The sequence below is a fragment of the Myotis yumanensis genome, unplaced genomic scaffold (assembly GCF_028538775.1).
Source record: "Myotis yumanensis isolate MYYU_CA2020_CCGP unplaced genomic scaffold, mMyoYum1.0.hap1 SCAF_8, whole genome shotgun sequence".
NCBI classification, from domain to species: domain Eukaryota; kingdom Metazoa; phylum Chordata; class Mammalia; order Chiroptera; family Vespertilionidae; genus Myotis; species Myotis yumanensis.
Genome location: NW_027223759.1, coordinates 67,964,078 through 67,976,240, shown reverse-complemented (window position 1 = coordinate 67,976,240; position 12,163 = coordinate 67,964,078). Strand labels below are relative to the sequence as shown.

Below are 12,163 nucleotides of genomic sequence, written 5' to 3'. Positions count from 1 at the left end.
ATCCCTTGTCCTGCTGGCTTGTCCCAGAACCAGAGGAAATGTACATACAGCACCCAGCACAGTGCCAGGCACTTATCTGTACTCATAAACAATAACTATCATGAGGTGTCAAATACATATCTTAGGAATTCTGCCTTCATAGGAATACTTATTATACAACTACATTTCTCCCTCTTCGTACATTAAAAATGGATAAAAATGAACTGAATTTGCTTTCTTAGGTCAGCTAGCTCACATAAAATAAAATGAAAAGCATCACTTTGAGAATGTAAGATATTTTTTTTGTGAAATCAAAATCTAAATGAACATAACATATCAAAACTGCCTGAATATATTCACAGATCAGTAATATTTCTATCACCATTTTGGCAAAAGGCCAGTCAATTTAATTAAACATATACAATAGTACACCTACTGTGTGCCGTGTGCTCTATTACGGTGTTGTTTACAACTATGGCTAAAAGCTGTGAAACCAATTTAGACCAGTATTAAAAGAAACGAAATAGAAGGGGGAAAAGACATCAGAAAGCATCAAATGTAAATAAGAATATGTAACACATTATGAATGCTTTGTCTCAGTTATAGATATGCCTGCGTACACGGGTGTATGAGGTGACAATGGTAATATGTGTCTCGGTGTGGATCAGGACTGCAAGTTTGAAAACACTCTGCGTTAGGATCTCTGGGTCCTACAAGCCTTATAAGGTAGAGCTGCCATCCTCAAGAATCTTCTAACTGTTAGATGTATGGCAAATACCTAACTGAGTAGAAACAAAATCCCAGGAACAATCAAAGAAGGGAGGCGGCATCTCTGCTTTAGGTGTCTGGGAAAGTGGTTGATAAGAAGCTTAGAAGATGGGCTGAGCCCTGGAGGGTAGAGGAGGAGAGAGGGGCTCTGGGTAGTGACACATGTGCTAACTTCAGGGAACCCTGAGTGACCTCTGCCACAGCCCAGGGTCCTTGGCTAGGGAGGCAGTTCAAACCACACTGAGACATCCAGACCAGGGAGGCGTACTTCATTTGATAATGGCAGGAGAGCAGGAGGGGAGACTCGGAGGAAGTTTAAGGTAGCAAAGACTTACAGGATGGAAGAGTGGGCACTTCAGTCAGTGCCCGAGGGTGCCTGGAAGATGTGACTGGCCTAGATGAATGGTTGTCAACAGCCTGAGGTGTGTGTGTGTGTGTGTGTGTGTGTGTGTGTGTGTGTGTGTTGGGATTGGCAGTACAGATAAATACCAGAATGGTGAGGCATAAAATAGGTTTGAAAAAGCGTGGTTATTATACTTCCTGAGTTCACAACCCAATTTCAGAAAGTGTCACTGTGAAATCCCTTTTGGGGATGGGAGTGTGCACCGCATTTTAAAAGAACCCTAACCTGCCCAGGCCCTGTCTAGTTCTAGCCTCTGTTGGATGACTTTATTTTAGGAATGAGTGCGCCGAGGCTGAAAGAGGTGACCTGGCTCACCAGGGCGGAGGTGGATCCAGACCCCAAGCCTTCCAAACCCCGATGGTGTTCATGCCATCACCATGTTTCATGGGTGGGTTTCCACATCACAAGTGTAACTGAGGGGGGAGTGGGGTGTGGTGGGAGTGGAGGGAGGGGAGACTGGCTGGAAAAGTTTGCCAGTTGGAGTCAGATCTTCACCCCTGTTGTCTGCTTTCTGTCAGACTGCTCTTCTGATAGGCATTGCAGGAAACGGGAATCTGTACAACAGGCAGGCCTTTCCCCATGGCCCCTGATCGGGGCAAATATCACTTTGGCCACACCACACACCAAATCCTGTCCACACACAACTAATGGAATTAAAAAGATAAAATACCAAAGCAATGTAGAGCAGCCACATTCTGAGGCCTCCTATCTATCAACCTGTGGTCAGAGATACATTTACGGGCTTTTAAAATTAGGGCCTGTTTCTAATTTCCTATTGGTTTATCAATGTCTTGACCTTTCCCTCATTCATTATTTAATTAATTTATCTGTTTCCCTGTGTCATTCCCAAGTGCACATTTCCCATAAACTTCCAGGACAGTTTATGAAAATGAAAGAGCATTTTTCCTCCGTAATGTTCTCATCGTTATAACTTCTGAGAACAATTTCTTGAGAGATGTTTGGGGAGTTGTATTCCAGAACATATTATCTTCATGGTCTTCTCCCGGTAGGATGGAGAAATGAGCTTGCCTTGAGAGTTGCTCTGAATTTTTCGGTTTCAGTATAAAAGATAAATATCACACTTACAGAAGCTGCGGGAGGAACCTCAAGCAGGCCCACAGTGTAGTCCTGCCAGGGGATGGCTGGTCTGGGAGTGATCGCGGGAAAAAGAGCAATTCTCCCAGGACACACTGAGCCATGGGAGTCGGTGGTTGCCAGTGACTGTGTCGGGTGAGTCTCCTGAGCACTTGGGGGTGAAGGGAGTTATAAATCTTTCCTGAGAAAGGGAAAGAGAGCTTCTCAGAATTGAGTGGGCACATCGTCCTTGTCAGGGGTATCCGGACCAGGGCAGCTTGTCCCGCTCACTGAGAGTCTGGCTGACTCCTGCCCTGTGCTGTGCCTGTTTCAGAAGCTGTTCTCTTCACCCACAAGCTCAGAGTCAGTTACACCGTTCAGTTACACCAGAGTCCCTTATGGCAGCCAAGTGACAGCTGGCCACAGTGCAGAGTGATATATGCTTCTCAACAGAGGGAGGAATCTGGGTGCTGGGAGCAACGAGGAAGGAAAGGGAGAGGCAGGGACTGGACAAGCACAGCTGGAGTTGGGATTTTGCCAGAAGGAGAAAGGGTACGCCTGTGGCTACGTGAAGAGGGACAGAAGAATTTAAACCACAAAGAATAGAAGACAGGTAACTGCACAGACATATTCAGAAAATGACCGAGAAAACTGGGATTCATGAGGGATGAGGTTGGGGTGGGGTTCGAAGAACCTCATTTGCTACAAAGGAAATTTAAGTTCATCCTGCAGAAATCCCTGAGACACATTCCTATTAGCAGTCATACTGCTGGATTCTCTTCTTGGGTGGTCTGGCTTTAGAGAGAAGACTGCTAACAGCAGTGGGGGAATTGAATGTCAGTGTCCAAAGGCCTGGAGGCCAACCTCTAGCCGTTGTAGGATTCAAGGTCCCAGGAGATAAGGGCAACACTGGGACCTTGAAACCACGAGTCACCGGGATTACTGCCATGGGGTCCATTCTCTGATGTAAAATTACTGAGTCAAGGAGAAGGTATAGTAGCCCATACGGCTCAGGAGTAATGATTTCCATTGCCACCACCACACACACGTTTCCCCATAGGTTGGCCTGTCTTAGTTTGGCTATGCCTTTCCTCTTATTGCTTTAGACAATGCAACTGCTCCTCCATAAATTCTCTGTATGTACACATATTAAAGATTTTTCCCCCTAGAATTTGATATGGTATTTATTTCTTCAGGTAGAATCATCTCTATGCATGTGTGATTTGGGGCAAGGTATTTAACGTAAGAAGTTATTCATTTTACTCAAGTTCTTGTTTTCACTAAAAAAATATATTATATTTTAGATCTGAAATAAGTGTGTTAAATTTTGTCACCCTAAGTTTGTTGGATATTAAATTTCTATGCAACTTGGGTTTATTTCTGGATTCCCTATTTTCGCTCATTTTTCTGCTTTCATGTTTTTGAATCTGTAAAGTACCCCTTTAAAGTTACCACTTCACACACGTTCTGAATCTGGTAGGGAGGGTTTTTCTTCATTATTTCTTTGTAAACTGATTTCTTTGATCCTCTGCCCATTTGTTTATTTATTTGGAACTACTGTGTGCAAATATATAAAGTTAATATTCTGGCATCTTAACTGGACTCTTGTTAAACTCATAAATTATCTTGCGATATAGTCATTTCCATCACAGTATTTATTTTCCCCTGTCAGGAACATATATACCTACATTTATTTGAATCTTCCTTACTTTCCCATTATATTTTTATTTTCTCCAGCAAAAGACTGGGAGACAGAAGACTTTGGTTTTTAATCAGATTCTTGGGAAACTGACTTCCCCCATCATATTCTTGGGAAAGTGACCACATGCCTATTCCAAGAAAAATGTGAAGGTGGCTTTGTCTACTGAGCAGATGTCTCAGATCCAGGCTATTTAAATGGAGCCAATATAAATCATTTCTTTAGCTGTAAATTGTGGATATTAATATTTATCTAGTCATCAGATTGCTGTAAGGGTTATGAAATAAAGTATTCAAAATTATTTGAAAATGTTACCACGTCAATAAGGTTATGATATAATGAAATGTAATTATAAAAACTTCTCTCTTTTTTTTTTTACTTCCCAGACAGGACCACAATAGGAATTCTAAATACTTCTGTCAGGGATATGAGTAGATAGCAGGGGGGCAGGAAAGAAAGAAAATTAAAGAAAAACAAATTGGTTTGGGGAATGGTATGGTTTAAAAAGTGAATACGTTTATTCAATTTTACCGGCACATTTATTTCATCTTACAATTCAACATTGACCAACATATTAATAGCTTTCCTTCTGCTGGGCTCCCCTTGTAGCAAAATTTTGTATCTTTGTAAGTTATTTGGGTTCCTAGGACCTTCCTATTACGTCCCCCTCAGTGCGGTTGCTCTACTGAAACTGAGACTGGAGCTGGGAGCTGAGTGAAAAGGGAGATGGGAGGGAGCAAAACGTTATATAATTACCCACCATTTGACTCCAGAGCTAAGGATCAGGACTATGCCAAGTTCACAGTAATAACCACTGTCATACCAGATACTAACCAGAAGCCTTCCACATACTGTTCTTAACCTCACATTAAAGGTGAACCAGAAGGACTTCTGTCTGCCAGAACTGAGTCCAGGCTTTTACTTTCCGCAACCTTTCCGCCCCAGCCTTCATGCCTGAGGCTGAAGCTCCTCCCATCGTGTCCCCAGGAGGAAAGAAGAACCCTGATGTAAGGTTTTGGCTCTTCACAGAAAAAAATATTTTGTTTAGAATGATCATTTGTGGGAAATTATTAAGTATACAAACACATTCCATTGATTTGATATCTTAAGCATTTGCTTTTTTTTTTTTTTTTTTTTTTTAACCATCTCAAGGGCTAACAATGTGACCTTGTCGTGAGAACTGGCCCAAAGGAAAATATTTGCATTGAGGAGCTTCTTGGCTTTGGCTCATTTGGAGCGTGGAGTCTGAGGGATGCTCCTTGGAGCAGAATGACCTTTCCATTTTCTGGATTTAAAGTAATGGCGAGAATGAACTTTTAAGGTTTAGTGTCCTTAAGTCTTCTTCGGATCCAAGATGCGTTAAAGACTCAGTCCATATGCAAACTGTGAGGGAAGAACATGAGTCTCACAGTAAAATCTGCAAGCTAGTACTTTAGAAAGCACTTTCCCCCAAATTATCTGATTGTGCAGAAATCCTCACTAACTCACTGAGGTGGACAGGGCAGGTGGTTTTATTATTCTCTCTCTTTCCACCTCCTCCTCTGCATTGCACAGATGGATCGACTGAGGTTGACCTTGAGGGATACAGGACCCACTTCCAAACCTGGTCTTCTGACTTCAATTCCTGTAAATCAAAGTTTCTCAACCTTGGCACCACTGACATGTTAGGTCTGATCATTCTTTGTTGTGGGGGCCCTTCTTGTGCGTTGTAGGATGTGTAGCAACATCCCTGGCCTCTACCCACTAGATGCCAGTAACATCCTCTCCCCAGCAGTGGTAACAACGAAAACATCTCTGGATGTTGTCAAATGTCCCCTGGGGTGGAGGGCAAAACCACTCCTGATTGACACCACAAACTGTCCAAAATGCCACGCCACCAGGAAGTGATAATTGATTCCGTTCCCACAGAGACCCGCTGGACTTCACATCTGCTCTGTCTAATGGGGTTGGGTTGCTAGAAGTATCTTCAGACACCAGTGGGGTTGTCTCCAGCAAGAAGACTGCGGACCACTAAACCAGGATAGACTCCTGCAGACTAAGGTAGACTTCTCCGATGAGCTTGTTTTTCTCTCTAATGAGCCACAGATCATGATGCATATTAAAGAGCTATTGTGGTCAATAGTGCAACTGATCAAATAGTTCTCCTCTCCCAATTTGGGGCTCAAAGCAGGACTGAATTTTCTGGCCCCCTAATGGTTGGGCAGTGCCTTGCAACAAGTTCTGACCAATGAGCTGAGTGGAGCCCCATGTTACTTTGAGGCCAGAGCACTGAATCCATCACAGGAGAACCTCTGAGCTTTCTCTTCCACCTGGCAGGGCAGCTGGCAATGTCTGAGGAGGGGCCTCTCTGAAGGCCTGGGTACCTGAGTGACTGTAACAGGAGAATACTACTGCCCACCTGCGATAAACATAGAGCATGAATAGGAAATAAATCTTGCGTGTTTTAAGTCACTGAGACTTTAACGTTATCTGTTAGCTTAGCATAATTCAACTTATTCTGACAGATGTAAGACCTGACAGCTGATAAAAAGATTGAAAAATAGATTTATGTTAAATCAAAGTCACCTGTATTAAAGCAGGAAATGTAATATAAGACCAATTAGAACTTCCTTGAGTCTTAGGGTTCTCTATTTTCATTCATTAACCGTCTAGTATTTGAAAATTGTTTCAATGTAAGGGTTTCTTCATACCTGATATGGTATGCAAATTATATTATTCTATTACACCAAATCTCCTTTTTTCATTCATTTTAGAAATATTTATTGAACAATAAATATATGCCAAGTATTATCTGGGATAACTTTCCACTTCATACTATTATTAACACCTTTCTTTTGATGATTCCAGGCAGAAAAGAGAGAGAGAGAGAGAGAGAGAGAGAGAGAGAGAGAGAGAAAGCTCACTTGAACATCTAAAAAGGAAGATGTTTAGGAAATGAATTGAAGTTTTGTATTTTTTTGTGTTTTTTTTTAACTTTTGATTGGAAATGATTTCACATGCCAGGCCAGGAATGTCCCACCTTTATCACCTCCTTTCTTACTTGTAAAACATGGATGATTTTGTGGACTTCCACTCAGAGGATAGGCTGAGCGATGGAACTGGAGGCAGACCGATGAGGTTTGAATTGTGCCTTCGTAACTGGGTGCATGGGCGACTTTAGACAAGTGACTTAACCTCCCTACACCTTCTTTTCCTCAGCTGTCAAATGGTGATTGCAATAGTGCCTACTTCACAGGACTGTTGTAAAGAGTAAATAACACAATGCATAAAGGGCTCAGAACAGTACTTGCCATATGTTAAGTGTTCAAAAAATGTCAGTTCTAATGTTTTAAAAGAACATTCTAGTTAGTGTTGAATGAAGCACAGAGTGGAACTACAACATGGCAGCTTTCTTCACCATTTCATCCTAAATGTCTAGTTCAGTGCTTGGCACAAAGTCGATATTTAAAACAGCATTTATTGAACACATACAGGAATGAGTTGGGATGAGGCAACCAACTCCAGTTTGTCTCCTAACCTTACCATCCCCTGCTGCCAGTCCCACACACGGCCCAGCTGTGAGAACTTGGAGCCGTCACTGTCCTAGATCTCTCTCCTCTTTTGTCAAAAGAAAGATTGACACCAAAGAGCTAGAAACTCAAATCAATATTCTGAATCGAACTCATTTTTCAGAAAAAGGATTATAAAGACCTTATGACATAATTTAAAAATTCTTAAGGCATACTTGAAAATAATCAACTGTATGGAGACTCTACAAAGTTGCTCTATTATAATTTCACCATTTTCCAAAAGAAAAAAAAATAATGGAGATTGTTTGTTTCATCACAAAGGGCAGAACAACTCACTGGCACTGATGGCACCACTCAGACATGCCCTAGCTCTCCCTAAGAGCTCTGCGGAGAGCGAAGAGGAAGGAAGTTGGATAAAGAGTCATTAATGTACGAACTCGCAACTTGAAGACTACATTCTGGAGATCTAATGGTGATTATGGTCAACAATACTGTATTAAATATTGAAAAATTTCTAAAAGACTAGATCTTTAATGTTCTCACCACAAAACAGAACTGACATGATAGAGGTCTGAGCTAAAGCTATGGTGGTAATCATTCACATTGCGATATATCAAATTAAACACGTTGTACACCTTAAACATATCTGATGTTATACGTAAATCATATCTCAAGAAAAAAGTAATTAATGCTCTTGCAGTCATATATATTCTTGGTTTTTCAATACATGTGTGCTTGTATGTGAAAGAGAAAAGTTTGACTCACAGGCTATGCAATTAATGTGACCACTTTCGGAGTCTCCGTTTCTCTACCTAACAAAGGGGCAATAACACCTCCTCCAATGGGGCTGTCATGAGCATTACACAAAACTAAACTGGCAAAGGCCAAGTAAGAAACAACTGTCAATAAATAGAACAATTAATAGCATAATAATCATGATTGCAACTTTTTACAAGAAGACCACTTCCTTACCAATGTTGACAACATTGAAAGTCATTCTTCTGGCTGACGTTAAACAGTATGGAAACTGGTTGTATGATATGCCTTTTAGACAAGCTGATGAGGCACCAGGCAAGGAAGTGCATGCCTGCCAGGCAGCCCTTTCTGTGGGGTGCTGGATGGTGACTTGGGGAAAAAGAATGTTGACACTTGCAGAAAATTTAGGGTCAGAAAACAAGAACATGGAAGGGTAGCAGAAAGTAGTGGTTAAAGTACTAGCTAGTTGTGTGATCCTACTTAATTTCTTTAAGCCTCAGTTTCCCCACCTGAGAAAAAAATGGAGAACGATGCTTAGAACGAGGCTTAGAACAAGGCCTGGAATACAGGGTTTGTTAAATAAACCAGAATGGTGACAAGAATGGCTGCAGTCACACAGGGTGGCCTGTTAGGACACGTATGGAGTCAAGCCGGGCGAGGTGGCCTTCTAGGAGCACAACCTGGAAAGCCATCAGGCTCATTCATCCACACAAGTCGAGCTCCTCCTAGGGGGCAAGGTGAAATGCTGTAGCCACAAAGCAAGCCCATTTATATTTGAAATGCCAGAGATGGACCAGAGGCTAAGGCCGAAAGGAGCCCCGTGAGACTAGGAAGAACAGAAGCAAGCACATAGACAGTATGATGCCCCTGTCTGTGGGCTACCCCAGCCTTCTTTAATTAGTTCACAGCATCCTCGGAACCTATTAGTTACATATGTGTCTCCCCAAGGCAGAGGTCTCTGAGGGTGGAGACTCTGTCCTGCTCACCATGGATCCCCCTTCTACAGTGCTCAGTGAAAACATGTTGGAATGAAGCTGAGGTGAGGAATAAGATCGGCCTGTAACTACTAAGCACTCAGTACTTGGGCCCTTCACTGCTCCCCACCTCACTTTCAATCCTTCGTGCTGCTCTAAATAACTCAATGCTAATGTATGAGAGGAGACAGTGAGGCCAAGAACACAGCCCTTTGAGTAAAATCCTAGTCTTGTTTGTGGTAGGGGCCTACAAACTCTCCATAGAACTGGCCCAGGAGACTTCAGCAAAGGGACATCCTCCAGCCACCTAACTCCTTAATTGACACAAGGAAAACTGAACTCAGCCGTGCTGCAAACGGGCTGATTGTTTCTTCCTTCTTTCTTTACAGCCATGCATCAACCAAATTATTTTCTGTGTTTTCCTTGAGAGTCACTAATCGATCAGCCACTACCTTACAGAATCACACGTGGATGACTACTGGTGAGTCTTGCTGCGATTCTGCCTGAATGGCACTGCAAGACAGAATTTCCTAAAACACAAGTTCCATCATACTTATTCCCTGTTCAAGATCTAAGCTCCTTATTTTTCACCTTTACCTAATCTACTTGGGTTATTAAGATCCTCCCTACATAGGCCCTACCCTACCTATGTAAGGTACACATTACTTATATATAAATTTTCTTAAGTCTTATATAAATCTTTACTGTTGAAAGTATTATAAACTCCCTATCTCCCCCCTCCCCCACCCCATTGATCTCTTTCAGCCTGCCTCCTACCCCAGGCCTTCATCACCCTATTGTCTGTGTCCATGGATTATGCATATATGCATACAAGTTCCTTGGTTGATCTCTTCCTACTCAGCTACCCCCACCTTCCCTCTGAGATTCTGCAGTCTGTTCTATGCTTCTGTGTCTCTGGATCTATTTTGTCCATCAGTTTATTTTGTTCATTAGATTCCATATGAGTGTGATGATGTGATACTTGTCTTTCTCTGACTGGCTTATTTCGCTTAGCATAATACTTACTTATTTAGGTCTGTGTGCTGAATCTCCTTTCTACTTAGATTAGTGACCTCATAGCACTAATCACTAAAATTATTCTCTCATACAGTATGTAAAATGCTTGCTCCTATATACTTTGCCTAGGTTGTTTCCACTTTTGAAATATCCTAATCCCTTGGCTATTCAATTAACAACTCACTCTAAACCACATATGTCAGTACTAACATATCTATAATAATAAAAGCATAATATGCTAATTAGGCCAGATGTCCTTCTGGATAACCTTCCAGACAAAGCTGGGGCTGCAAGGGAAGCCCGGGACCCAGTGCCAGGGGGAAGCCAGTGCTGGCAGCTGGGGGAAGGAAGGCCTACTCTTGCATGAATTTTGTGCATCAGACCTCTAGTAATTATATAATTTTGCATTTAACTCTCTGTTTCTTGTGCTATGCACAAGTGTTCCTTCTTCGACAAAAATAATTGCTTGAGGGCAGGAAGTTTACATTATTTTTATGCATTTACCCAACAAATATTCATTGAGTTCCAGAGCTGTGCCAGTCATTGCACTTGGTTTGGAGTATAGCAAAGAACAAGATAGACATAATCCTGGACCTTGAAGCACCTACATAATGTGTGCGTGTGTGTGCGTGTGTGTGTGTGTGTGCACGTGCGCGTGCGGGGGGACGGGGGTTGGGGGGGTGAGATAAACATTTACACATAATTGTAAGATTAGAAACTGAGGTAAGCACCATGAAGTAGAAGTATAGGTTCCATGAGACCATGATAAAGCTTCATATTAGAAGAAAATGCCCCTGAGCTAAGAGCAAAAGGATAAAATAGAAACAAACAGGCAAATGCCCAAAGGTCTAAGGAAGCCAGGGGCCTTAGAGGAACAGAAGAAAGACTGGTCTCCACAAGCCCAGAGGGCATAAGATGAGCCCTATCAGATGAGGCTAGGGAGGTACAGGCTGGGTGTAGTTCTTAGCATTGAACCAGAATGGAGACGTACTACTAAGTGAGGGTAAACCTTAAGTGGTCTTTAAGAGTTATATTGCTCCATGGTAAAGGTCATTTCTGAACTTTAGTTATCTGTGTATTTGGAGTTAAAAAATGCTGAACATCCAAAGCTTAAAAAACACAAATACTTAAGTGCTTAGGATTTTTTGCTAATTTTCTCAAGTTCAATAAATATGTATGGACCAATGACAACAATAATATGGGCTGTGGCCTACTCTACGTTACACGTTTGATGCCAAAATGCTTTACATAGGCCACCTAACAGATGGTAATGCGTTTCAGCCATCACCACGTGAGTAGGATTCAAGCCAATGATCCCAGAGGTGAGAGGTTGTATATCCAATTACAAATTTCCACTTTCCTTAAGTGTGAAGATGCCTAAAGCAATATATTGTACTTGCATCTAGCTGCATTGTATAAACTATATCTGATAAAAGAGATGACTTCACGTTCTCGACTTAAGTCAAAGAATGCTTACTTAAGTATTTTTTTTAATTGAATCCCACTTTAATGCCATTGTATAATCTTTTGGTTAACAGTGCTCATCTTGATTATTCTAACAAAGGGAAACATGGACGTTAATATGTAATCTGTAGCGCTTATGCCATCTATAAAAATACACACGAGAAAATTCATAATAGATACCTGGAACATCTGTGAAGGTTTCTCCAAGGACGGATACGTGGAAATTGAGTCCTAAGTCCTTAAGGTGCATTAATACCTTAAAAAAACTCTCGGGATCTTTATCGTGCTCCCTGGAAATAAACACAAAATATAACTTGTGATACCTTAGGGTCTGCGTTAGGAAAAGCATTTTCACTTCTCACAGTATCAGTTCCTTTCATGGTCCATTGTTAGGAGAGCCTCTGGCGTCCAAGCAGAGATTTCCCCCATCACCTTATATTGTCACATCAACACTGAATTTTTTCATAAATATTACTTGCCGTGTATTAACACCCAGTCCTATTGAATCTTAAGGGTCTGC

The 12,163-nt window shown here is 41.7% G+C and overlaps 1 protein-coding gene across 9 annotated transcripts in view; it reads right to left on the bottom strand.

The window, feature by feature from the left end:
* The window catches only part of GTDC1 (glycosyltransferase like domain containing 1), a 368,964-nt gene that overhangs the window by 14,145 nt on the left and 342,656 nt on the right, over positions 1 to 12,163 (bottom strand). For all 9 annotated transcript variants that reach the window (XM_070423067.1, XM_070423063.1, XM_070423059.1 and 6 more), the window contains one exon: positions 11,824 to 11,933. In XM_070423067.1, the coding sequence (XP_070279168.1) occupies positions 11,824 to 11,933 (110 nt within the window). The remainder of the gene's footprint in view (positions 1 to 11,823; positions 11,934 to 12,163) is intronic.